Here is a 27352-nt window from a genome sequence, read left to right as displayed (position 1 = left end):
AAATTTTAACTTGGAAGAGTTTAGCGTAATGCTTTTAGTTTCTTGATATTTCTAACAGTTTTGATATTTTTCCCTTTTGCTAATGATGACATTGGACCTTGGTGAACTCTGATCCCTATCTAGGTCCTACAGGTTAGCTCTTTAACTGCAAAATAGTTAACTGCATGAAGTTTGAAACTTTTCTTATATATTTATATACATATGTTTATATATGTGTATATATAAACATATGTGTGTGTATGTATGTATATGTGTAAATATATAGACACCTAATTTTTTTATAGCTAATGTTTTCAAGTATTCAAATATATTTTAGAGCATATATGTCAATTCAATTCTTACATGTTGGCTTATTTCTGCAAGTTGTCAGGAACTTGTAGAGTCCAGCGTTTCTGTCTGTCAGAATGACCCAAAATGATATAATTAGGAAATCTAATGTAGCATGTCAAAGTTCATATGTTCATGTCTCTTTTGGTTGAAAATTATAGTACCCAAAACAGGATTGTATACTATTTTACCCTTACCTTCAGAATAGAGTGTATTTTGTGTCATTGCTGTCTATGTTAATAGAAATGCAAATGAATTGTCCTTCAAGAAGGCATTCATTTTTAAAACAATAATAGCTATTATACATAATTCTTGTAAAATATGTAATTCATGACTTGCCATACTGCTTGTAGGTTTTCACATCATCCCATCTAGCATTTTGGGCTGTCCCAAAGTTCTGAATTCTGTTGCTGTAAAAATGGCCAAATAGACACAGAGTAAGGGGGAAAAAAATCAATGCAATCAGCTCAGATTAGGAGCTTCTTAATCTTATTTTCATTATTCACGTGTAAACGCTACACACCAAAGAACAATTACCAAGAACTATCCAATGGAAGAAACCCTGGTGGTGTAGTGGTGGTTAAGTGCTACGGCTGCTAACCAAGAAGTCGGCAGTTGAAATCCACCAGGCACTCTTTGGAAAATCTGTGTGGGGCAGTTCTACTCTGTCCTGTAGGGTCGCTATGAGTCGGAATCGACTTCAACGGCACTGGTTTTTTTTTTATCCGATGGAAAATTGCTGATTCATAGGGAAAAATGTTCACTTAATCAGAAGAAGAGGGACACATATCGGAATGCATTTATTATTATTCAAGATAAGTAGCGTTTTTCAAATTTCTAAGGAGGAACTAAAAGGGAGAGAAAAAAAAAGTGTACTCCTAAAATCTGGTCTGGGGAATGTCAGGAAATTTTCTATTTCTATAAATTTAGAATTCATAATTTTTCAGGATGCTTCTTAGGAAGCCATCTATCTCCCTATCTGAACTGATCCCCTAGTTTCTTACTCGCCTTCGAATCTATTTCATAGAGCCATAGAATATCAGTTATAGAAGGGACGAAAGTTTTATATAGGAGAAAACTGAAGCTCAAAAGCTTTTAAGAAGATTGCTGAAAGTCATACTGCTAGTTATTAGCATAATTGAGTCCTTCCTGTAGGCCTCCCCAGTGCTTAGTTAAGTACCTCTTTGACTAGTAATATTATATCATCCTTCCACAAATGCAGTTGGATGCTTATAATCTGGCCTCTTATTCTAGTTATAAATATGAGTGATGGAGTAAAGCTACTTCTGTCATTTAAAAGACTCTTAGCATGCGCCTGGGCCCTCCCTCCACTTTCTTGTTTCCTGTTACTTCAAAAACTCCGTCAAACCCTTAGTAACTGTTTCTGTATTCTTTCTAAATGGATGGCATCAAAATATTAAGACAAGTGCAGCCTATTTAACTATTACCAACATAAAAGAGAAGACTAGGATGTACTTTGAAGGAATTTGGAGTCCTACCTTGTCTGACTTTTGTAGAATTCTGCTGCCTTGATCACTGACAGACTTTATTGTCGTCTAGAAGGAAGACTGCTTTCTTCTCAGACAACTAGATATATTCAAATAAGAGAAAGAAAAGGAGTTACATTATTTTAAATCTGATTTAACAACTTCTTGTTTACCAGATGTGCTCTAAATTGCATAATAATTGAAACCTGGTCTCTGCAGTGTTCTCTGCAGCAGTTGAAGACTACATGTTAAGTGGAAATGGATTCAAAATATGCTGATCAACTCATCAGTTTATCTTTAGTAATTACCAATTATGTATGAGACTAGGTTTTTACTTTATTTTTCAGTTAAACTTTGTTAGGTGGTTTGAAAAATAATGGATTGAGAGCCTCATGAACAAAATTGACTTGACATATAACTCATTAAAGTGTTACCTTTCAGAAATTGATATCTTAGAAGTTTTGCTATGATGTGATCCCAAGTTTTCCTTATTACTCACTCAGGCTGAAGTATCTTACATATCAGTGAATTACTTTTCTAAGAGTTCTTGTTACTGGTTTTTCTGTACCAAACACACATATGAAATATCTGTTCCCAAACTCTGAATCATCTTAGATAGGAATTCTGATTATTTAATTAATTATATGGTCAGACTGCTTTAAGCAATGCCTTGAGTTAGTTTTCTGGATGTGGTTTAGAAACCATTTAAACAAACAGGCTAATTTTTAGTCTTCTGAATTTCAAAGCATCAAATGCTTTAAAAGTGTTACTTATTACTGGGCAGCAATGGTAATGTTTTATATTTATATGGTTTGCCGTCATTTACGTCATATAACATACTTTTACTATAAGATCCTTGAGGGTAGAGTTTGGGTCTTGCACATAGCAGACATTAGGTCAATATTTAAAAAATTGAGTTTTATCTTTAAAACAACCCTTTGAGCAAGGTTAGGGCACATAACACTATTCCTGTTATATGGGTGAGAAAACGGACTCAGAGTGATTGACTTGCCCAAAGTCACAGAGTTATTAAATAGTGGAACAAAGAATATATCCTATGTCTCCTAATTCCTAGGATTTGGTGCTCCAGCACAATTTATTCTCTCTGCTAACATTCAGTGTTTTATAAATCATAGCAAGACTTGTAAGAAAAGGAAATTGTATTTATAGTCAATTAACACTAACCAAGAGGTATCTTATTTGTAGGCTTTTTATCTTTTTATTTAATGATCCTTTTTTTAAATAATGAATAGTCTGGCTTAATATGTGCACTGAATAATAATAAAGTAAATGTGAAATTTTCTGTGGTTTGGGATGGGATATTGCATGCCTAAATATATTTTAAAGCATCCCTTCACTTATGGTCTTCACTTCTTTGGGAAATTTGAATCTTATTTCCAAGTTCAGTGGTGAACAATATAGATTCCATTTTTCTCTTTAATTACTTATTCTAAGTTATAATGAGGAATTCTGAAAAAAAAATCAGAATGTGGCTTCCTGGAATGGTTTTCTATAAGACAAACTGTTTCAAAGTACAGTTGGTAATGGGCATTGTATACTCGTCTTTTACTTTTTCTCTTCAGATCTGTGATCTTTGTTTTTGTTTTTTTGCCCACGAGAACTTTAAAGTTAACAGTATCTCTTTGGGGCAGTCTGAACATATAAAAAACATTTTCATCTTGTGTTTTCACTAAAGGATGGTAGAGGTCAGGATACACTTAAATAATTATCTAAAATTACCCTTTCGTGAAAGGAACTGAAGGCTGTCAGTGAAGTGTTTTGAAAAGCTACCTTTTGGAAAGCCACCGTAGCAGTGTTTACATGATGTCTTCGCTAGACCTTTTCATTTTTTGGATTAATAAAGGCCAGCAGCTTATTTTCTAGAATAAGCTCTATTTGAAAAGGTTTGGCTGTCCATACTCCTGTGTGATCTGTTTGCATACTGATTATGCTGTAAGTATAAGAAGTGCTGACAAAGAAGATTATTGTTTAACTTCTGCTATAATGTAAACCATTTCTAACTCATAATCTTATTTTGTACTGTGTGGTGTCTGATACTGCTAACATCGATCTTTGGGCTTTGGTGAACTCTGATCTTCCCAGGTTTTCAAGGTTAGATTCTTCACTGGTCAATTCTTTTCTTTTTTTTTTTTTTAATGCTTTGTATGTGTGATAAGAGAAATACACTTTTTTGCTATAATTCAGAAGGCATTGAAGAGTGCTGTTACCCTCTGATACTACCTGCTCGGGTTGTAACATTTTGGTGAAGGTAATGTGACTTGTTTAAAATTGAGTTTGAAATGACATTCAGTCTTTGTGGTTTCAATTGTTCATTATAGGTAATCCATACATAAAGACATGTTGAATATTAAATGAAAGTGTACTTATTTTTATTCAATACTGCATTAATATATTTAAACAAGCATATGGCCCATTTGTAAACTCTACATACTAATTTTATTTTCTTGATTTTTTTTGTTGCCTGAGATTGCACTAATCCATGTACTCATGGCTACATTTAATGGAAAAGGTGAATACTGTTAAAAATAAAACTTAATGAGTCCCTGCGTCCTTAGTGGAAACCCTGGTGGCCTAGTGGTTAAGAGCTACAGCTGCTAACCAAAAGGTCAGCAGTTCAAATCCACCAGGCGCTCCTTGGAAACTCTGTGGGGCAGTTCTACTCTGTCCTATAGGGTCGCTATGAGTCGGAATCAACTTAATGGCAACGGGTTATGTCATTAGCAACTCGTTAATTTAAATTTGAGGGACTCTAGAACAGCAGGTCCGAATTACTGACATATTAATTTTTCAGTATTTCCTTTTAATTGCAAAAAGAACAGTGCCCATAACAGGCTTAGCTTTTTGGTTTTTTTCCTAAATGACACAGTGTTCTGATAACTTTTCAGACTGGAAGAGAGAGCCATAAAAGGTTCCCTCTTTTTTTTCCCATTTTAATCTTTACTTTGTCCTCTTACCAGGCTGATTCACAGATAGTTTCTTTTTCTCTTAGTAAGCTCATTTGCTACATGATTTCTAGTTCAAATCATGTATTATGAATGAAACTTAGCAATTTTGCTTAGAAAACCCTAACCAGTTGTTTGGAACTCAACAGTTGCTTTTTTAAAATACGAAGTACCCCAACCCTTTCTTTATGATTACTCATCACCTGTGAGTTGATTCTGACTCATAGCAACCCTATAGGACAGAGTAGAATTTCCCTATACTGTTTCTAAGGAGCAGCTGGTGGATTTGAACTGCGGACCTTTTGGTTAGCAGCCAGGCTTTTAACCACTGTGCCACCAGGGCTCCTCTTTATGATTGGGAAGGGAATTTCAGAGTATGTTGCCTGGTTGCTGGGCTAGGGGGACTATAATAATTAAATTGTTTAAAGATAAAATGATTTTTCTACTGTTGTGAGCCTGCTTTCTCTATCTCACATGCCAGGTAGTGTTATATTATGAAATCACATAGAAATACCTGAGAGATTAAAAACTGGCTCATTTTTTAAAGATATGTTTTTACCTTCAGTTACAATGACAACAATAATAATCCCTTACATAGTTTTTACTATGTGCCAGGCCAGTGATTTATACATGTTAATTCATTTTACCCTTGGCAACAACCTGATATGGTAGGTACTATTCTTATTTCTATTTCATAGAAGTGGAAATTGAAGCCAAAGACAATAAACTTACTAAGGTCAAACAGCTAATGGTTAATGGAGCCGGGATTCAAACCCAGCATTCTAGCGCCAGAGTCCAGTGCACTTACTCACTATGCCATGCTGCCCTGTAGCATTGATTCTGGGTCTTAGAGTATTGGAAAGGGAACTAAAGTCAGAATCTTATCACTGATCAAAAGATAACCCCTTGCCCATATGTAAGCATGAACATAGCATTGTAAATTCATATGCCTGTGATACTTCCTTCAAAAATATCCTTACATGTCTTTCCTTTTTGTCAAAATCAATGAAAAACTAAGGTCACCACAAGAGAGAATGTATAAGTCTATTGGCGGTTATTTAGGGGTTCGTAATTATTTTCTTGGGAGCCCTGGTGGCGCAGTGGTTAAGCGTTCAGCTACTAACCAAAAAGTTGGCAATTCGAATCCACCAGCTGCTCTTTGGAAACCCTATAGGGCAATTCTGTTCTGTCCGATAGGGTCGCTATGAGTCAGAATCAACTCGATGGCATCAGGTTTGGTTCTTTTGATTAATTATTTTCTTAAGGCAGGACTACTTAGTCTCAGCCTCAGCAGCTACTTAACACTCTGCAAGCAAGTAACAGCTATTTCCCACCTAGTGACTAAAGACTTGGCCAATGATAAGAGCTCCTTGGTTGCTTAATGGACCTGATGTCTTTATTTAGAAAGAAAGGTTAAAAACGTGGTATAGAGAAAAGAGCATAGCAAAACTCCCATTTTAGATTATTTTTTTTGTTCACAGGATGCGTAGAAAATTTATTATTTTCTTCAGAAATATTTAAAATGTATAGAATATGAAAACATATAAAAAATAAGTTTTGAAGATACTAGATTAAACCAGTAACTCTGATATTTTTAAATACTCCCATGTATCAAACATATCACTAAAATGAAATTAAGCAGTTAGTTTGCTTAAATAACTATCTAGTTTACATAGTAAGAAAAACTGAATAGAAATTTTATTTTAATCACAGTTAGACAAATTAATCTCTGATTGCCTTACCATAAACCAAAACTAAGCCTGTTGCTGTCAAGTCGATTCTGACTCAGAGCGACCCTATAGGACAGAGTGGAACCTCCCCATAGGGTTCCTAAGGAATGCCTGGTGGATTTGAACTACCAACCTTTCGGTTAACAGCCATAGCTCTTAATCACTATGCCACCAGGGTGGTCCTGGAACCAACTGCTTCAGCATTAACAGGGTAGTTGTTAGACTGCAAATTCTTGAGCCCCTCCCCAGCCATGCTGAATCCAAAACTCTGTGATGGGGCCCAGCAGTCTGTGTTTTAACAAGCTCTCCAAGTGATTCTGATACATGCTTCAATTTAAGAACAGTGTCCTACAGTATGTACTTTATTTCACTTTAAGCTATACACTTCAGTAAGGGTTACAGAAGCAAACTTTATTCTGTCCTGTATCTTTTCTTTAGATATGAGCCTAGTGGATTTAATGCATAATAAAATGCAAACCAGAGTCTGAAAACTAGTGTTAATAACAACAAAAAATTTTTTTACATTAGAAAGAGCGGCAGCATATCTCTGTTTTAATGTAGTCCGGGCTTGTGTTCTGCAAACTAGTAGAAGATCAGTATTTTGAAAGGCTGACTCTTATGCTACTCACTCTTATGCCATACTGAATTGTGGTCATTTGTTGTGCGTTATCAAGGTCTACCAGGTCCAGAAGGTCCCCGAGGTCTCCCTGGAAATGGAGGTATTAAAGGAGAGAGGGGAAACCCAGGCCAACCTGGGCAACCCGGCTTGCCTGGTTTGAAAGGAGATCAAGGACCACCAGGACTCCCGGTAGGACATGGGAGTAGATGTTTGACGAGAGAGGGATGAGGGCGTTTACATTCAAAATGAGAATTCTAAGGGACATCATTTTAATTAGTACTTACTTACTAGACAAAGCTCTATGAATGGCTCACTGATGAATTACAAAAGAAAGTAGAAGGCAAGTTTTCTGTTGAAGGGTTGCTTACAAATTACTTTACCTGGAGTATTTGGTATATATAGTATTTAGGTTTGAGAAGACTTGTTTTTTCAGTGAAAGCAAGTTTATGCAAAGGAGATAGGTATAACAGAGCACTGGGTGTGGATGAGTGCGCCAATAGGGAAGTAATTATGGTGAGTGGGCATATTTTAGATTTTGAAATTAGATAGAGTTAGGGTCAAATTTCAGCTCCACCACATGTCTGCTTTGTGCCTATGAGAAAGGCAAATACCGTAGACCCTGGGTTTCTGTCTTCACTTATAAAAAAAGAATAATAGTATATCCCCACATCTATGTGCATGCACTTTCCACCTTGGTTTGAGTGACCCAGAGAGTCACAGGCTTCGTTATGTACCCTCAAAGCTTCCTCCATTTATTCCAGAGGATTGTTGGTAGATTCGACAGCCAACAGAGTCTGGTATCAGTCTTTTAACTCTGACGGCTGTTTTACAGCAGACAGAAAAACAAAAAATCTAAAGTTGTTGTTAGGTGCAATGGAGTCAGTTCCAACTCATAGCAACCCTAATGTACAGCAGAAGGAAACACTGCCCAGTCCTGTGCCATCCTCATAATTGTTGCTATGTTTGAGTCCATTATTGCATCCATCTTGTTGAGGGTCTTCCTCTTTTTTGCTGACCCTCTACTTTACCAAGCATGATGTCCTCCACGGACTCGTCCCTCCTGATAACATGTCCAAAGCGTGTGAGATGAAGTCTCGCCATCCTCGTTTCCAAGGAGTATTCTATTTCTTCCAAGACAGATTTGTTCATTCCTCTGGCCGTCCATGGTATATTCAATATTCTTCACCAAGACCGTAATTCAAAGGTATCAGTTCTTCTTCGGCCTAAAGTAGTGACTCTTAAAGCTTTCCAACATCTAACCTCTTCTCCCATGGCATCACTATTTTCCCAGTCACCTAGACTTAAAATTTTAGTCCTATCCTTATTCAATCTCTATTCACCCCCTCCCTCATTCATCTCCCATATACCTTCACTTCACATGTCACTATACCTGATTCAAGACTACTGCGTGATACCAACATTTTATAAACCTAGTGTTACCAAATTTTATTCATTTTCTTCTGTGCAAATTAGTTTTTATATTTGCACCTTTTCTAACTTTTTATTTGAAAATAACTTTAAACTTATAGGAAAGTTGCAAGAATGGCGCAAAAAACTCCCAAGTGTCATTTATTCAGATTTACCAATTGTAAATATTCTGTCCCATTTGCTCTTCTCTGTATATGTATGTGTATGTGCATATGTGTGCATATACACACATACATAATTTTTTATATATATATAATACATCTGTCATGTATTTTTATCCCTAAATACTTCAGTGCAGATTTCCTAAGGATAAAGATTTTTATATATATATATAACCACAGTACAGACAATAACTTCTGGAATTTCAACATTGATATGATATTTTTATTTCTACCTTCCATATATCAATTGTATCATTTGACCTAATGTCCGTTATAGTACTAGACTAGATGATGTATTGCATTTGATTGCCTTATTTCTTTTGTTTTTATTGTTGTTGTTAGTTGCCATCTAGTGGGCTCTGACTCATAACTACCTTATGTGAAACAGACTGAAACGTTGCCAGGTACTGCACCATCTTCATGATCATTCATATCTCTTTAGTCTCCTTTAATCTAGAACAGTGCCTAAGCCTTTTTTTTTTTTAATTTCTTCATAACCTTGATCAGTTCCTATACATGATGATGCCACGTGTGTAGAGTAAAACTGATCTACAGTGTTTTCAAGGCTGGAACCTTTTAGAAGCAGATCGCCAGGCCTTTCTTCCGAGGTGCCCCGGATGGGTTCGAACCTCCAAAGTTTTGGTTAGCAGCCAAACACGTTAACTGTTTCCACCATGCTGGGAGAATTGTAGGCCCCCCTATTGGCTCATGTTTCCTCGTAATTAGATTCAGGTTATGCATTCCTAGCTGCAGTACTACCTGAGTGATGTGCCCTTCTCAAGGTGTCAGATATGGAGGCCTGCGATGTCCATCTGCCCCTCAGTGGTGATCTTAATTTTGATCACTCAGTCAAGGTATTGTCTGATTTCTCCACTGTATGATTACTCTATCCCTTCTTGCAACTAATAAGCAAAACTGTGGGAAGGCACATCAATATCATGTAAATATACAGCTCTCATCAAAAATTCCCCTTAGATTTAACATCTATTGATGATTTTTGTCTCAACCAATCTATACTGAGTTAGTTGCAAAATGATGATTATACAACTTTAATGTGCCCTCCATATTTATCAGTCAGTTCGACTGTAAACAAGAGCCCTTCCTTCCCTCTCTATTTACCAATTTATTTCAGTATGAAGTCATGGATTCCCATTTTTCAGTGATTTACTTTGTTGTTAGGTGCCATTGAGTCAGTTCTGACTCATAGCGATCCTATGTACTACAGAACGAAACACTGCCCAGTCCTGCGCCATCCTCAAAATCGTTGTTGTGCTTGAGCCCATTGTTACAGCCACTGTGCCAGTCCATCTCGCTGAGAGTCTTCCACTTTTTGCTGACCCTCTGCTTTACCAAGCATGATGTCCTTCTCCAGGGACTCATCCCTCGTGATAACATGTCTAAAGTATGTGAGATGAAGTCTTGCCATCCTTGCTTCTAAGATTTCTGGCTGTACTTCTTCCAAGACAGACTTTTTCATTCAGTGATTTATATATTTTTAATGGTCATTACTTGTTTATATGCTTGAATTGTCCCCGACTGGGCAATGGGAACACCTTCAAGTTGGATCCTATATCTCTTAGACATATCTCCCCTCTTTTTTAGCACTTTCATACTTTTTGGCATAACAGGATATATCAGGCTTGCCCTTTTGTTTTTCATTCCTACTAGTACAAGCTTCATTGTCCCACATTTGGACTAGTGCAGTAGCTCCCTAGATGTTCTTGTCCTTCCATATTCTTCCTTTCTAGACTTATTTTCAATGCTTTTTCTTCCTATACTTTTCCGCACCTTCAAACTCAATTAATTACCCCAAACCCACTGCCATCGAGTCGATTCTGACTCATAGCGACCCTATAGGACAGAGTAGAACTGCACCATAGAGTTTCCAAGGAGCGCCTGGCGGATTCAAACTGCCAACCTCTTGGCTAGCAGCCGTAGCTACTTAACCACTACACCACCAGGGTTTCCAATTAATTACCAGGCCCTACTATATTTTTGCTAAGACTTTCGGAAGTACCTACACTCATTTTTGCATGTGTGATTCTAATCCAAACACCACAGGTAGTGTAGACCAAAAAAGAAGTGTGTTAGTGATAATAAAACAATAGCTACTACAGTGAAGCCTATGAGAGCTGGAACTCAACGGGACTGCCTTGTTTTTCTGGGTCTCGCAAGTTTTCTGCCTATGACAAAGTGCAGTCTTACCACTTTTCTGTCATTCGTTTTAGTGGAAAATATTTGCGTTTTCCTTCTTTGACAGGTTTCTGCCTTACGCAGGTTCCAGCTTTCACAGGTTTTACTGTAGTTCTTAAGCACACGCCACATGCCAGTCAGTTTTCTAAGCACTTTATATGAATTATCTCATTTAATCCTCATAACAACTTCATGAAGTAGATACTATTATTTTCTCCAGGTTACAGTTGAGAAAACTGTGGCTCAAAGAGGTTAAGTAATCAACTCAAGGTCACACAAGGTAATAACCAGAGAGATTTAGATTTGAATCCTGAAATTTTGCCTCTAGAGCCAGTGCTGTAAACTAAAAAAAAAATATGCAATAAATACCCACCTATACCCTCATCCCTGTCCCTCCTCCTTTTTTTTTTTTTTTTTTTGGTAACATTAATGATTTTTATTTATTCAGGGGAATCCTGGCCGGCCAGGTCTCAATGGAATGAAGGGAGATCCTGGTCTCCCTGGTGTTCCAGGATTCCCAGGTATTTAAAGGGATGTTTTGGGATTCCCCTTTACATTAGACTCTTTGTAGCAAGATATCCATTTTCTGATTTGGCTGGGTAAAGGATGTAGCCTTGCTGCTTCACTGTGCAATTGTGTATGCTTTCTTTGTAGGCATGAAAGGACCCACTGGAGTACCTGGTTCAACTGGCCCTGAAGGGGAACCAGGACCTATTGGCCCCCCAGGTAAGACTTATTTCTGGAGCTAGTTATACCTGATACTTAAACACACTGAAGTATTTGAATGTTTACAATCCATCTTTCAGCCCAACTGTCAGAGTCTAAGTCCCCAACAAGGGGAAATAGCCAGGACTCTTTTTCTCCATCTATCTACTAATTTCTCAAGCTCCCTTTTTAGTTTTATTAATGCAATATTCATAGCAGACCTTTTTAATGTAAGATAGATTCAGGGTAAACGAGAATGCCTCATTGAGATTTTTATTGACTATTACACTAACTTTCCCATCTTCAGTTGAATGGATCACAGGTCACATATGTATATGCTCGTGTATTTTCTATATGAAAACAGTTCTTTTTGCTAAGGGGCTTAACGGGATTTCATGTAAACTGTGAAACTGTGCATCTGCTAAATTCCCCTACTAGTTCAATGGATTCCTTGACAAGTACAACGAACAAGAACTACAAATGATTGAGAAGAAGGAAGATATGCATGTTTTGTAACCATTGACCCAAAGAAAATTATTTTTCTGAGTCTGGGTGAGATAATGGTACAGTTTTCCCAAACAGATTTCTGTTGGGTATGATAACAATCCAGTACATGTAATTTGTTTCTCTCACAATGATTCTTACTCTGACCGTATGTGACTTTGGCAGGTATTCCTTCTGGTATTTCTTTTAACCCACCTTCAAATCTGTGTGTTTTGACTCTCAGGTCCCCCTGGATTACCTGGTCCTTCAGGACAGAGTATTATAATCAAAGGAGATGCTGGTCCTCCAGGGCTCCCAGGCCAACCTGGATTAAAAGGTCTACCAGGACTACCAGGACCTCAAGGCTTACCAGGTATCTTTGCAGATCATCTATTTTAAAATAAATAAATAAATTAAATAAAATAAAATTAACATGCATTTAAGATCTAGTGCTTCCTCTGTCCCATCCATCTGAAAGATAGGAGGCTGATTTGATAGGCTATCAATTCTCCACTGTTAGGACTCATGGCTACTAAACTAAACCATATCTAGTTAGCCATTTGACTATATGCTTGCAGCCAACTTTGATTATAAAATAAAGCTAAAAAACCAACTTCAGATTTTTTTTCTCTTATTAAGTGATTGAGTGGCAGTCTTTCCATAAAGTATATCAGGTAGTAATAGTTATACCTGATGAAGGTTGGACCCTGAGGTCCCATCTGATACTGAAGGCAAAGGGGGCATAGCTACCATATTAAAGGAGTCTTCTCAGAAGCAAATGGAATGTTTAATGATAAATCCTTACGTGATTTTTCTGTCCTTGACTTGAGCTTTTCCTTTATTTAGCTGGGCTCAAGACTCCCAAGGATCTTAGGTCTCCCAGATCTGTCTGGATATAGAAATTCTACCCACATTTGTAAACTCCATTTCTTTTTTCCTTTAGGTGCAAACGGCCCTCCAGGAGATCCTGGACGCAATGGGCTCCCTGGTTTTGATGGTGCAGGAGGGCGCAAAGGAGATCCTGGTCTGCCAGGCCAGCCAGGTGAGTCAAGTAAGGCAATGATGCCAATACCGGTCTTTAAATCTGTGAAACCTCTGGACATACAGCCTTCACAGCCTCCTCTTGGGAGAGGGCAGCTAGCTGGTGAACCTGGAACTGGGGGGAAATAGGAAGGCACATTCAAAGAGACTTGGAACTACAAGAGAAACATAGAAAGGTTGTTTATAGTTTGTTTATATGTTTAGAGCGCTGGAAACCCAATGCTCTAAAGATGGGGGTTTTCCAGGTACTTACTGTACTTACCTGTTTAGCTAATTTTCAATATATTGATATAAATCCCTCGACTATCTTGAAACTATTGTGAACCCTTCTACATTTGAAAATATCACAGTAGGATGTAATTTCCCTCATAAAATGCAGTAAAGGATAATTGAAAAGTTTAAGTGGTTCCCATAGAGTGTTAATGAGAGTCAAGTTGAGGAGAATAGAACAAATCCATGCTGAGATGACAAATCGATATGCATATTTTTGAGGCCATTCATCACTAGGTACTCCTGATAATATTGAATCTGTTGTCTACTAGATTTCTAATCTATACTCAACCTACTTGGAAAAATAATTTTTGCAATAAAAACATACACTAAAGTAAGATTGTTAAAATAGAAATAGAAGATTATAAACGAAATAGATTTTCAGTATATGTTAGCAGTTCTAGATATATAATAAAAAGAGTGCGTTTTGGCAAAAATATCAGTGGTATTAAGGCAGAGGGGTGACATATACAGACAGCTTAGAACCAACACCGTGTCATTTTATTAGCTGTATTTCTAGGCAAGAAACAAGTTAGCGTCATCCTCATCACATACAGGCATTGCCGTGAAGTTTCTTTAAAAAAATCTATACAGGCAGTAGCCTAAGGCCTGTATATTAAGAGAATTTTAAAATGGGCTTAAATCAAGAGGCTAAATGGGGAAGGGGAATCAGTGGTAGATTGAAAAGAAGCATTTTGAAAAGGCTTCTTCAGAATGCCCTGCCTAGTCTCTAAACAAAAAGGTATGCCTGAAAATAATTCCCCAGAAAGATTCAAAGGAAAATGTTGTTCAGCATTGAAGCTAGCAGACTGATGGCAACCACACCCTTCTTTTCTCATTGATTAACAAAACAGCAGCCTGGGATTTGGTCATGGAGCTTCTACTCCTTTAGTACAGTAGGAGACTAGATAATGTGTAAAAGATAATGTGTAGGCTCTCCAAATAAGCATCACTTCTTCCCACCTAAAATTTCATTCATCCAGTATTTATTTAGTACCTAATGTCTTCAACCAATTCCAGAAGGAAAAAAAAAAAAGTATCTGAGGGCAGGGATTATATCTTATCTCTACAGCCATGATATCTGACATCTGACAGTCTGTAGATATTCTAAAAATACTAAATTAATCTAGTGAGGCCATAGTGTTTTGTCAAAAGCCATAATAATGGATCAGAGTTTACTTAATCTTGCATCCTGATAATTCCATGGAAATAGGTACTCGTGGTTTGGATGGTCCTCCCGGGCCAGATGGATTGCAGGGTCCCCCAGGCCCACCTGGAACCTCCTCTGTTGCCCATGGATTCCTCATCACACGCCACAGCCAGACAACAGATGCACCACAATGCCCTCAGGGAACTTTCCAGATCTATGAAGGCTTCTCTCTTCTGTATGTGCAAGGAAATAAAAGAGCCCACGGTCAAGACTTGGGTGAGATAACTGGCATCTTATTTCTGACTGTACAATTTGCTTTTGTTTTGAAAATCCTGTTAGTCAAAGAGTACATCTATTCTTTTGGCGCTTCTAAGTTGAAGACCATGTCAAGGGCAATTGAACATATTTACAATGATATTTAAATGAATAATATTTAACCTGAAAAGCATTATTTAACTAGTGTGAGGTACAGTTGTTGGCCTAAAGCAAGACATTTGGAAATGGCCACATTTACTTTTAGTTAGCTTAGTTATAAAAGAAGAGTCCCTGAGATCTCTAGAGTATAGCAGCTGCTTGAGTGGGCAGCATTTATAACTCATGGGAGATAGTTCCCTCTTCCCTGACACTGGCCTTCAACAAGTTGAAAGATGAATTCTGAAGAGAATCTTGGTTCCTAGATCAAAGAATGTAAGGTCAAGTTCTTAATTATGCTAATTATAGTTCCTAAAATAAGTGTCTTAGCTTTCTAAAGTATTATCAGTGTACTTTAAAGCTATACAAAACACCGTATTTTTTATACAAAATCCATTTCACTTAATGTGTTCCCGTGCATTTTCTCTATACTTGAGTGGGCAGTTTGGTTAATACAACGAGGCCGAACTGGATGACTCTCAAGACCTCTCCATCCCTAAGATTTGAAGATTCTGTGCTAACGTTCCTTTTATAGCTTCCAAAAACTGAGAGGACCTGTTCTGGAATTTTGACTTTGATGCTGGAGTCCCGGATTTTGGCCTGGGACTGCCTATTTTAGGGGTCACTTTTGGCCTCCATAAAGCCATTTAAGAAGATAGTCTAGTCTTCAAGTTTCTGGGATCTTTGTAGTGAGAGGTTTCCTGAGGTCCCCTTGGCTAGGCCATTCTGTGAAAACAGTTCTGTAGCAGCAGAGATCCTCAAGGGTCTGCCCTGCTCACTATGTTCCCAGACAGCTCTGGCCCACTGGAGTAGGCATGTCACCTTGTGTGGAGGCCAGTGGTCACAGACCCGTTTATGAATCCAGATAAAATAGTTTACCCAACATCACTTTTCTCCCTCTTCTACTTCTCTTTTCTTTTTCTCTTTTTCATCTTTCTTCTGCTACCTTTCTTTCTTTCTTTTTCCTTTATGTTACATTGTTTTTCCCTTAATTTCACAACTGATATATTTTCATTGTGAAAATATTTTTTAGATAACTTTCTCTAGTTTTTTCTTCATAAAATTCTTCTCCTTTTTAGTCCATTCTGTCTTCATTGTCAAAGCCTTACTTATACCCAGAATCAAACTTGTAAACTTCAAATCCCTTCTCTCTCTTCCATACCTCTATCAGGTCAATGAGAACCATTATAAGTTTTTGAGAACTATGAAACTCAGAAATGTAATGCAAAGAGAAAGTAGGGTCAGCTATTTAAATGTTCCACTCTAACTTTTCAGAATGTAGGTATTTGGTCAATCAAGAGCAGCCAGAATATGCATTCCAACTTGGAGGCTACAAATTGGCCCTGACTCTGGTAAAGTTTCAGCCTCAGACACAGGAAGCCCATGATTGGGCCCAGGATCCCAAGAGTGGTCCTATATTTCAGGGGCTCTGCTAATGCTCACACAAGGATCAAATTAGAGATATCTTCATGAATAAGCAAAGAATAGAGGCAGCTATAGGTTTGATGTTAAAGAAACAACCACCTGAGAGAGTAAACAGTCTATGCTGGACTAGTGGAAGGATTATGGTAGAGATAGAAGGAAGATTAAAAAAAAAAAAACAGTGCCATTGAGTCGGTTCTGACTCATAGCGACCCTATAGGACAGGATAGAACTTACAGAACGAAGATAGAATACTAAATTGTTCTGGCTGGGAGAAAAATCATACTGAGAACCATTAGTCTCTTGAAGCCTTATAATTTTAGGGTGTGGGACACACTGAGAGTACATGGGATCAATCTCTCTTCGAGAATTCATAGACTGTAACCCAGGACTCTGATTTTTTGTGGGCAGCCTGCACCACAGATGCAACCAAGCACACCTGATCTCATTGTTATTGGTCTTCGTCTTATGTACCCTTCCTTGTCTCATTTTGGTCAGACCAGGAGTATTCCCAGCTCTGTTCCTAATTAGTGAGTAATATTAGTTTCTCTTTGTAAATTACTTTACATTGTACAAAGCACTTTCACATTCCTTATCTAATTTGGTTTTCATAATTATGATCAAGACTGATACAGAAAAAGTATTGTTGTTTTTTCCATTTTACGCACAAAGAAACTGGCTAAGAGGTTAGGTGACTTAGTCAAATGACCTTTTGAAAAGATTTTAAAAATCTTTTTTGAAGTTTTGGAAAATCTTCAAGGGAAGCTTTTGAAAAGATTCCTAGGCCCATACTAGACCTAAAAAACAAAAACCCAAACCTGTTGCCATCGAGTCGATTCCAGCTCATAGCGACCCTATAGGACAGAGTAGAACTGCCCTATAGGGTTTCCAAGGAGCGGCTGGTGGATTCGAACTGCCAACCTTTCAGTTTGCAGCCCAACTCTTAACCACTGTGCCACCTACTGCATCCTACTGTATAAAAATTCTCACTGATGATGACGATCCACCAGGTTTAAGAATCATTGGTCTTTTATCGGTCATCTTTAATATGAGGTAGACATACCCCTTCGGGTACGTGAAGGATTGCCAGGGGCTCCACAACATAGTTTTAAGGGAATCAATTTTCAAAGTTTCGGTTTTCGTAGGTACTTTCTCCTAAAGTTGTTCTGCCCGTGGTATGCTTTGGGTATTCTCCTTTCCCGCATCTCCTTTCGCTATCACTCATCTCCCACTTTATAAAAGAATTATACTATGGCACATTGCCTTAAAGTGTGGGGAACAGATTGAAAGGGACAATTCAAAATAATGGTTTTGTTAAAGGCTCCATTAACCCAGGCTCTATAACTCATATATCAAATCCATTGCCAAAAAAGTTTACTTTTATGTTTAATACTTATAAATTTTATATCTATATTTTTATTAATTGTGAATTAATAATAATTATAATATTGACTCAGTTCATAATAAAATATTTAACATGTAAAACCTTATGAAAACAACATTCTAAAAAATTATTTTAAATTTTTGTTTCAGAGAAATATGACAGGATGGTCAATAAGAGTTTCAAAAATAAAATTATATTACAATGAAACTGTGTGGGAAATGGAATGGAAATATAATTTCCAAATGCCAAAGGAACAATGTAAAATTTCCATCTGTTCAGTATGAGTTTATGTATTTTTTTAAATGCTAGTTTATGTACAGGAATTTTTTTAATGGTTATTGTTAGGTTTCAAATAATTACATTGGATACATTTAAAAGAATGATGTAAAAAAAATCCCATTGCCATTGAGTCGATTCCGACTCATAGCAACCTTATAGGACAGAGTAGAACTGCCCCATACAGTTTCCAAGGAGCGGCTGGTGGATTCAAACTGCTGACCTTTTGGTTAGCAGCCATAGCTCTTAAGCACTACATCACCAGGGTTCCATAAATAGAGAATAGAAAGGTGATTCTGAGCTGAGAGACAAGAACCAGTATCTTAATAACTGGCATAGTATAAATTTGAACTTCTAATTAAAAGTTTTAGATGTCAACTTAAAAATATATGAGGAGCTACATCATTTTTCATCATCCTTTTGTGAGTAAATGAGGGAAAAAAAGACTTGATCACTCAGAGATAACCTCCATTACCCCTGCTAGTTCCTTTTCATTCTTTTTTTGGTCACATCCTTTATTCCTCTCTTAGTTTTTCATTTTTTCCTTCTTAGTCTTTTATTTACCTCTGAACCTGTCCATGGTTACTATGGGTATTGGTTAGCACTACTGTTATCTCTAGGCTTAAACAGATTGCAGACCGTGCAAGATATATGTTGTTGTTGTTGTGTGCCATTGAGTCGATTCCAACTCAGAGTGACCCTATAGGACAGAGTAGAACTGCCCCGTAGGGTTCCTACCTGTAATCTTTATGGAAGCAGATTACCAGGTCTTTTCTCCTGTGGAGCCACTGGTGGGTTCGAACTGCTGACCTTACAGTTAGCAGCCAAGTGCTTAACCACTGCACCACCAGGGCTCCTTCACAACATATATATTGTGGATATTCTGGAAGAAGAGAGTGCAGCCTGGAGTAGGAGATAGTAATATAATGTTGTAAGGACGCAGTGTACGCCCTTCATTTGTCCACAGTAAATTATTAAATATTCTCCATTTGAAGACACCATTGTTTATAGTATGTATTACCAGTTTAAAAAACCTGCTTTGGGGAATGCATAATGAGCTACCACAGTAAATGTCCACATAAATCACATTCTGATTTTAGAAATTTTAAAATAAGAGTAAATGTGTATCTTAGATTTGAAGAAATAAAGTATATTATCCAAGAAATAGGGCAAGTTGTTTTTTGTGTCATCACGAGGCAGCCCTTCAACTTTTTCTCTCCAATTCTTCCTAGGGACGGCTGGCAGCTGCCTTCGTCACTTCAGTACCATGCCTTTCATGTTCTGCAACATCAACAATGTTTGCAACTTTGCTTCAAGAAATGATTATTCTTACTGGCTCTCTACCCCAGAGCCCATGCCAATGAGCATGGAGCCCCTGAAGGGGCAGAGCATCCAGCCATTCATTAGCCGGTGAGGCATTGGTGTAACTTTTACTTTTACCAGTCCCCAGTTAGTTTAGTCAGAAATGAATCCAGTACTAATAATCTGATGATATTCCTCCCAGGTTGGGTAGAACAGATGTGCCTTTATAATATTCAGTTCAGTATTTTGTTTGAGCCATATTTATTGGTATCTGCTTTTGACCAGGCCCTGTGGTAGACACGGTGTAATATACAAAGAGCCCACAGTCTTGTCATTAGGAAAATACATGTAAATGAATCTAATATAAATCAGGCTTGGGCTAAGTGCTACAATGGATCTAAAAAATATTATGAAAGCTTAAGGAAATGGATATTTATTTCCAACTGGAGAAATCTAGGATAGCTGTACGGAACAAATGTATCTTGAACTGGTCAATCTTAAAAGATTGGAAACACTTTAGACATAAACAGTTAATAAAGGGGAAGGGCATACTAGGAAGAGAAAATGGAAATGGGTAGTAGTTCTGTGTAGCTAGAATGCAGGGTAAAAGCGGCATGGGGAGAAAAGATTGGAAAGTTAGCTTGGGCCCAGATGGCAGAAAGCTTCGAGTACCAGATTGAAGTTTGGAGTTTAATTGGTATATAATGGGGAACCCTCAAAAGTTTTTGAACTGTGCTTCAGGGAAGATTAAAAAGGCATCAGTATGTAACATGGATTACAAAGGAGATATCTCTGAGATAGGGATACCAGTTACAAAGAAAGATATTACTGTAGTCCTGGTATGAGTAGACTGGGAATCACAGCAGGGGGCATTTGAGATATCACATTGATAGAATAGATATGTTTTGGCAGTTGATTAGCTACGGGGAGGAGGGAGTGATAGCTGAAGTTTTGAAGCACGAGTAACTAAGAGGAAGGTGATACCAGTAATAAAGATATCCTCGGGTTTTGCCACATTGGAATCCTAGTTTAACTCACTCTCCTAGGAATATTGAATATTGCCGTTTTCAGTCTGAACCATGACCTGATTGATCCAAGATTCCAGTGACCATAAAGAAGAAATGACTGGGTAGTCTAGTTTCTTTGATATTGAATGTAGAGGTTAGACCTAGTTCAACTTCTCTTAGTAGAAAATTTATAGTGCTTTTTTTTTTTAAATACATTTACCCAGATCCATTGGGCATTCTTTTGTTTGTTTGTTTTTGTGAGTCCACCACTTAGGAGTAAAAAGTCCCCTAAATGTATTCCATCTTATGTGAGTAAAGCGTTTGTGCCAAACTGAGCTCAGTCATATTTCAAAGAGGTCCCCTCATGTACTTTATTGAAGATTTGGTAGACTCAGCTGTATTTACTTCTCTTTTGCTCTTTTACTTGATTTTATAGATTTCAGTCACATCCCCAAGTGCCTTGGGTAGTACCTTCCCAGCATTCTGGATATGTTGCACTTCTCTAGATATGGCCAAATGGTTAATGAATGTCCTTTGGACCAAGAATAATGAGTGAGGATTAAGAATGTGTCTGTTCTTTATCTGTTCCAGTTTACCAAATGTTGTTCTTACCACAGTTTCAGCGTTACTCTGGATGGGCATATTGACAGCAAGTAGTGTGCACAATATCCTAAGCCAAACTCTTAGAGCAATTGTGGCATTGACTATAGCAAGTCTGAATACAAATTTAAGGCAGAATGGAACATGAAAATGCTATAGCAGTGGTTCTACCGTTTCTTGAAAAAACTTACTATTTTAGTTTATAACTTCATTTATGTATATTGAGAGACAGGGCTTATGTAAAAGGAGTTCTCAAAGTACATTTTTCTCCTCCTTTTCTGAGCATTGAAGACAACTTAATGGGCCTCTATGTCAGGAAAGCTTCCAAAGAAGAGGGGCTGTTATTTCCCACATACTTACTTTGTAGATTACGTTTCCTCTCCCTTTTCCTTACCAGATGTGCAGTATGTGAATCTCCAGCTGTGGTTATTGCAGTTCACAGTCAGACAATCCAGATTCCTCGTTGTCCTCAGGGATGGGATTCCCTGTGGATTGGCTATTCCTTCATGATGGTACGAAACATTCTTCCTTGCCTTTGTCATCATAGCTAACCCTCTGTCAAATCTACATTTCTCCCCAGCATGAGAAACCCCTGACATTTGCATAGTAAGAAGCTTGAACCTCAGATAGCTTCTGTCCAAGCGCGATGTTTCTCTCATACATTTTCTGGAACATATTTTCATAATGTGCCCATTGCTTTTACTGACTCCCTTGGTGTAGACCCTGTCCCCTGTTCCCTGATCTTAGTTCCTTCACAGGATTTTAATTTTGGGCCAAGCTTAGCATGTATCTTTTGGGTATTCACTAAGATATTATGACACCTGGGCATTGTGGCATATTTTTCCGTGTCTTTTCTAGCACACAAGTGCAGGAGCAGAGGGTTCAGGTCAAGCCTTGGCCTCCCCTGGTTCCTGCTTAGAAGAGTTTCGCTCAGCTCCTTTCATTGAATGTCATGGGCGGGGTACCTGCAACTACTATGCCAACTCCTACAGCTTTTGGCTGGCAACCGTGGATGTGTCAGACATGTTCAGGTAAGGTGTTTATGGCTTTAGTTCAGGTCCTCAGCTTCCTTCAGAGATGCTCGAGAAGAGAGATCCAATTCATGGATGATTTATACCCAACAAATGTTAGGAATTGGTTGGACTGTGTTCTTTATTCTTGCTTTTTCTCCTCATATACCTGGCTCAAGTCAGAAAAACAGACTTGACTAATATTAGTTAAATGTATTTTGAGATGATTTGGTAGTAATCCTTCAATAGCAAATCAGATAGAGTTAAGGAAACCTGCTCAATAGCAAATCGGCAGCTGTTCAGCTAGATTGAGGCCACTCCAGGAATTGAAGCTATAGTCTGTATTCTCTCCCCTAGCCCTGTAATTTCCTTTTCCAGGATGTCTTCAAGGTTCTCCTCCACGTGTTTGAATGAGTAAAACCACATATAATCCATGTACCTTAGGATTTTTGCATTCATTTGATTTTTTTTTAGTTTAAATTCATTTTCATTTGTTTCTTTTGAGTTATTACTTCATATTTTCCTTATATTCCTTATTATGTATTCATCTTCAGTTGCCCAGATCTTCGTCATTCTAAGACTATTAGAAAACTGTGTGAGAGAAAGAGAGACGAATAGACAAAGATAATAGTGATGGAGAGAAGAGTCATAAAAATACCCAGGACCACTACTAGCTCTCAGGCCATAGCAGTTGCTGCATTTGAGCATGCTGCTTAAAAGTAAATCATTAAGTTATTAGGAGAGCCGCTAAACACAAATGGAATGTTTGAGTTTGAATTTGAACCAATAATAGAATTGAAATACCAGAAAAGGCTCATCTTATTGTCTTGGTTCCTTTTTCCCAGCAAACCTCAGTCAGAAACGCTGAAAGCAGGAGATTTGAGGACACGTATAAGCCGATGCCAAGTGTGTATGAAGAGAACATAACATTTTGAAGAATTTCTTGTGTTCCAATGTGAGATATATATATATATAATTCCCAGGATGCAATGTCTCACTGTACCCAACTTTACCACTGCTGCCACCAATGGTGCTACTATATATGACCAAGAGAACATGCTGACTAGTAACCATGAAGATTCAGATGTACCTCAGTAATGTGCCAGAGGAAGGTCTCTGTTATGTTGCTACAAAAGAAATGAGGAAATGAGTTTACTTTTTGGGTCCAGAATGACTTTCTCCAAGGATTATAAGATGAAGATTATATATTTTGCCCAGTAACTAAAATGGCACGTTAAAAATTCAATTAAGAGAAGAATCACACTGAGTAAAATAATAGACTGCAGTTTGGGAGAAGAATTATTTTTCATGGTGCTACTAATCCTACTGTATCCCAGGTTTTTAATATAAAAGTGTTTAAGCTTATTTTGTCCTGTAAGTAAAGAATGTGTATATTGTGTAAACAGCCTTTTAGTTCAAAATGTTTAGTCATTAGATGTGACCCGGCATGAATCATTCTTCACAGAAAACATAGGAACGCCTAGAGTACAGACAGTAAGATTTTATATCCATGTTTATCAAAGTGGGAGAATTTATACTCTTGCATCAAGTTACTACTGAGAGTAAATTTATTTTGAGTTTTATCCCCTATGTTCTTACTCGGCTTTTTAAAAAATAGATTATTTTTTAGTCGCAGTTATCAGAATTTTAAATGTTCATGTTATATACCGAATTATAATGTCCATAGAGCAATTTATCTTTTGCTGTATTATCCAAGACACTCTTAAGATCACATGCCCCCTATTTCAGTGTTTTTTCATCTTGTGTTTACTCATCCCTGACTAGGCAGAGCTCCCTAAACAATTTTGTAAAACAAAAAAAATCTACAAAAATACTGACTATTACTTTCTTGGTGCTTGTTATATAAGAATTATTCTCTTGTGGTCTCTGCTCGTATAAGAACTGGGAAGATTGATTTGTCTTCCCTCTTTAATTACAAAAAGCCAATTGCCGTTCCTTACTTTTTTAGGTTTTAAACATTTTATCATAAATAGTCATAGCATACCTTATTTCCCTAGCTGTCATCTTCTCATTTAATGTCTTTTAACCTGTCGATATCAACTTAATTAAAGATGCCATATGTTGTAAAGATGGTTTGTTGTGTATTTCTTCAGCCTATATGCTTAAGCCTGCGTGTTTACAGATAGGCTATTCATCTGAACATCAGCAAGTAGTTCCTTCTCGGAGAATCATTTTTAACAGTTCTAAACCAAAAGATATTTCTGCAGACTTTTATTACTCAGATAGGTGATAGAGAACATATAGTAATGTAAACTATTTCTGATGCGAAAACCACTCAGTGGAAGGTATTTGTGGTAATAAGTTTATTGACAATATTGTGTTGATGGCTAGGAAAGGAAACAGATCTAGCTTCTATTTGGGGAAGAATTTATTAATACTATTTAAGCAGATTCCCTGCTGCCCGTTGCCATCGAGTCAATTCCAACTCATAGCGACCCTGAAGGACTGAGTAGAACTACACCATAGGGTTTCCAAGGAGCGCCTGGTGGATTTGAACTGCCAGCCTTTTTGGTTAGCAGCCATAGCTCTTAACCACTACGCCACCAGCGTTTCTTGAAGCAAATTAGTGAGTTACTATTCCTAATGATTAAGAATGAACATGCAGCTCTCTAACATAGTCCAGGGTTTGCTAAAAGTAAGAGACATTAAAAGCCGCTATGATAAAATGTGTGTTGCATCTAAAATACAAAACTACCAAAACAACTTTGAGAACTTTAGACCCTATTGTGAACTGTGTAAAATCTAAAGGTTACAGTGGTAAAATTTAGTGTCTAAACAATGGTAATTATCTAATAATTCTCTTGATTTCAAGGCTAGCCTGTTGTAAATTTTAGCTTTATTTTTCCATATAGCCACATGCATGAAAACAATAATGGGTAATTGTAACTGAAAACACCAAATTATATCCCACAGATTTTTCCACATGGTGTACACACAAAGGTTGCTCCTTGATGTACAGTTTCCAACACTAATTCCAGAGATTTTTGCTGTTTGAGGCTTTCCCTCACATTTTTTGCTGGCTGAAAACCTTGGCACAGAAAGAACCTCCTAACTTTTTGTCCCTGCATGTGCAGCTAAGTCTATGTGTTTCTTAAATCCTCTATCACCAGCCCTGCTCTGTTGTTTGAAGTACAGGAACGCAATCCATTCCGGGACCTTAATGTCGTTGACCTTGCCTTACCGCGGAATATTGAAAGATTATTCTGATGTAGCTGCTTTAATAGTTAACCTATGGTGAGTTTTGCAGTCATACATAATTAATGGTTTTTCCGCATGGGCAATGAATGAGCTGTTCTTCTTAATCAGTACTTTGATTACCAAATAGTTATTAGGTGTTCCAAAAGTGGTTGTACCAGATGTCAATTTTTCCCAGTTCAGAAGTTACTTAAGGACCAAATTCTTAATTTCCCATAGCTATATGGGAGAGTAGAGCCCTGGTGGCACAGTGGTTAAGCATTCGGCTGCTAACCAAAAAGTCAGCAGGCAGTTGAAATCCACCAGCCACTCCTTGGAAACCCTATGGGACATTTCTGCTTTGTCCTGTAGGGTTCCTGTGACTTGGAATCTACTCAACAGCAGTGGTTTTGTTTTTTTTTTTTTTTGGGTATATGGAAGAGTTGGTGTCTGGAGCCATCCACCTCCTAATAGTCCACATATGAAAGTGTGTAGAAAAGCGTACAGTCCCATTGCTTTTATGCTTGTTGGGTTGGTCTCCAGTCTGATGCCATGTTGCCACACACATAACTACCAAGCTTCCAAAGGAAGTTTTGTTGGACACCTTATGATTGTACAGTGGCTTTTCCTACCCAGCCAAATTCAAGGAACAACTTCGAATTCTTGTGGTACCAACGAGGTTCTTTGCCTCAATCAGTATGGTTAATTGAAAACTCGCTGGTCATACCAAGCCATCAAAAGTTAATCCAGAAGAGGGCACTATTGCCTATAAAAATGAATCAACATCAGTGATGATTTGTGGAGTTCAACTGATGGTAGTCCCTGAAGCCCTGCCTCCAGATTCCTTGTTCTGAGCTTCATGTATTCTTTCAGCTTCATAACGATCAGTAGTAAGTATTTAAAGAGGTGGTCCGGTGTCCCAACGTCTGCATTCTAAATGAAGGGACAGCTTTGCTGTCAAAGATTCTCTTCTTAAGAGCCTAATTAGGAGTTGGCTCTGGTATCACTTCCCATGCCTCTCAACACGGTAGCAAAGAGCAATCACTTTTGTTTGGCCAGGACTTCAGTTGGCTTCTTTAGCAGAGAAGCTTGGTTCTCAGGCTGGACTATACAAACACTTTAATCCCTAGGCAGCTCCAAAATAAATTGAATAATATTTTTAAATTATATCTTTTCCATATTAGAGCAGTGGTTTCTAGAGTCTGTTCAGGGTGCTTGGAAGGTTTGTATGGGTGGAAATACTCAGAAGTTGGAACATTAATCAAATCCAGATAGGTCTGTGTCCCGAGTTCCACATCGGTGAAAATTTATTGGATGTTTACTAGCTATAGAGCACCATTCTAGGTGGCAATCCAAAATTGACTCAGCTAGGAAAATATGTATTTACCATACTATATGCTCTGGTGAAGAAATATGCTATTCTATCTTTAACTACCAAATCTGGCCTAACTCTAGGCCAGATCATGAGGCTTTTTGCCAACAGTAACTGTCCGGAGGATGCTGGCTCACTAACCTGAGGCCCAGTGCATGGACAGGCAAAAGTCACTTTAATGTTACCTTAATTCTCTATAAGTAGGCAGCATGCCCATCACCTGACCCCACAGAATGATGAATTACTGGCATCTTACCAACTTACACTAGATGTCTTCTGTTTTCCCCTACATATTCACACTGCATCCTTCACCCTGCTTTCTGCCCCAGAGGGTTCCTGTGCCCTCCGGTTTCTTGTTAGGGTTTGACCAATGGGAGGCCACAGCAGACTGTAGAGGGAGGGATAAGAGTGATGATGGGTCAGGGTATTTATTTTAATGGCTCCATCTCTGCGAGGTTACCTCAGGTTCACTTATGTCCCTCAACTGAATATCTCTGCTCTTCTCAAAGTGACCATCTCTTCATAATTATCTTTCCTTCTGGTTCCAGTAACCTGTCCTTTTCCTCATACCTTTAGGCCTATGGATAGAGACAAGTCTGCTGTTGCTGCGCTGCTAGCCCTGGATTCGGACACTATCTTGTAGTCCTCCTAAACACCACCTAGATCTTTGTAATTAGTGTCTTCAGAAACTCTCCTCAGATTGTCCTAACTTAAGAGTGTTGTTTGTTTACTGCTGTTACCCTGATGAGTACACAACTGTTCTAGTTTCCAATATCTAGTGGAGGGGCTTTATTCCATACATGGCAAAATGAGAGT

At 37.9% G+C, this 27352-nt stretch overlaps 1 protein-coding gene across 1 annotated transcript in view; it reads left to right on the top strand.

Annotated features, from left to right (window-relative positions):
* The window catches only part of COL4A5 (collagen type IV alpha 5 chain), a 301445-nt gene extending 277403 nt beyond the window's left edge, over nucleotides 1–24042 (top strand). Inside the window, exons 42-51 of the mRNA XM_049871358.1 lie at nucleotides 7182–7315; nucleotides 11357–11429; nucleotides 11563–11634; nucleotides 12341–12469; nucleotides 13040–13138; nucleotides 14621–14833; nucleotides 19283–19460; nucleotides 21357–21471; nucleotides 21818–21990; nucleotides 22815–24042. Coding sequence (XP_049727315.1) covers nucleotides 7182–7315; nucleotides 11357–11429; nucleotides 11563–11634; nucleotides 12341–12469; nucleotides 13040–13138; nucleotides 14621–14833; nucleotides 19283–19460; nucleotides 21357–21471; nucleotides 21818–21990; nucleotides 22815–22896 — 1268 coding nt within the window. The 3' untranslated portion in view covers nucleotides 22897–24042. The remainder of the gene's footprint in view (nucleotides 1–7181; nucleotides 7316–11356; nucleotides 11430–11562; nucleotides 11635–12340; nucleotides 12470–13039; nucleotides 13139–14620; nucleotides 14834–19282; nucleotides 19461–21356; nucleotides 21472–21817; nucleotides 21991–22814) is intronic.
* Nucleotides 24043–27352: the final 3310 nt, after the last annotated feature.

The sequence above is a fragment of the Elephas maximus genome, chromosome X (genome assembly GCF_024166365.1).
Source record: "Elephas maximus indicus isolate mEleMax1 chromosome X, mEleMax1 primary haplotype, whole genome shotgun sequence".
Taxonomy (NCBI): Eukaryota; Metazoa; Chordata; class Mammalia; order Proboscidea; family Elephantidae; genus Elephas; species Elephas maximus.
Note: the sequence above shows the minus strand (reverse complement) of the source record. Positions and strands in the feature narration are given on the sequence as shown.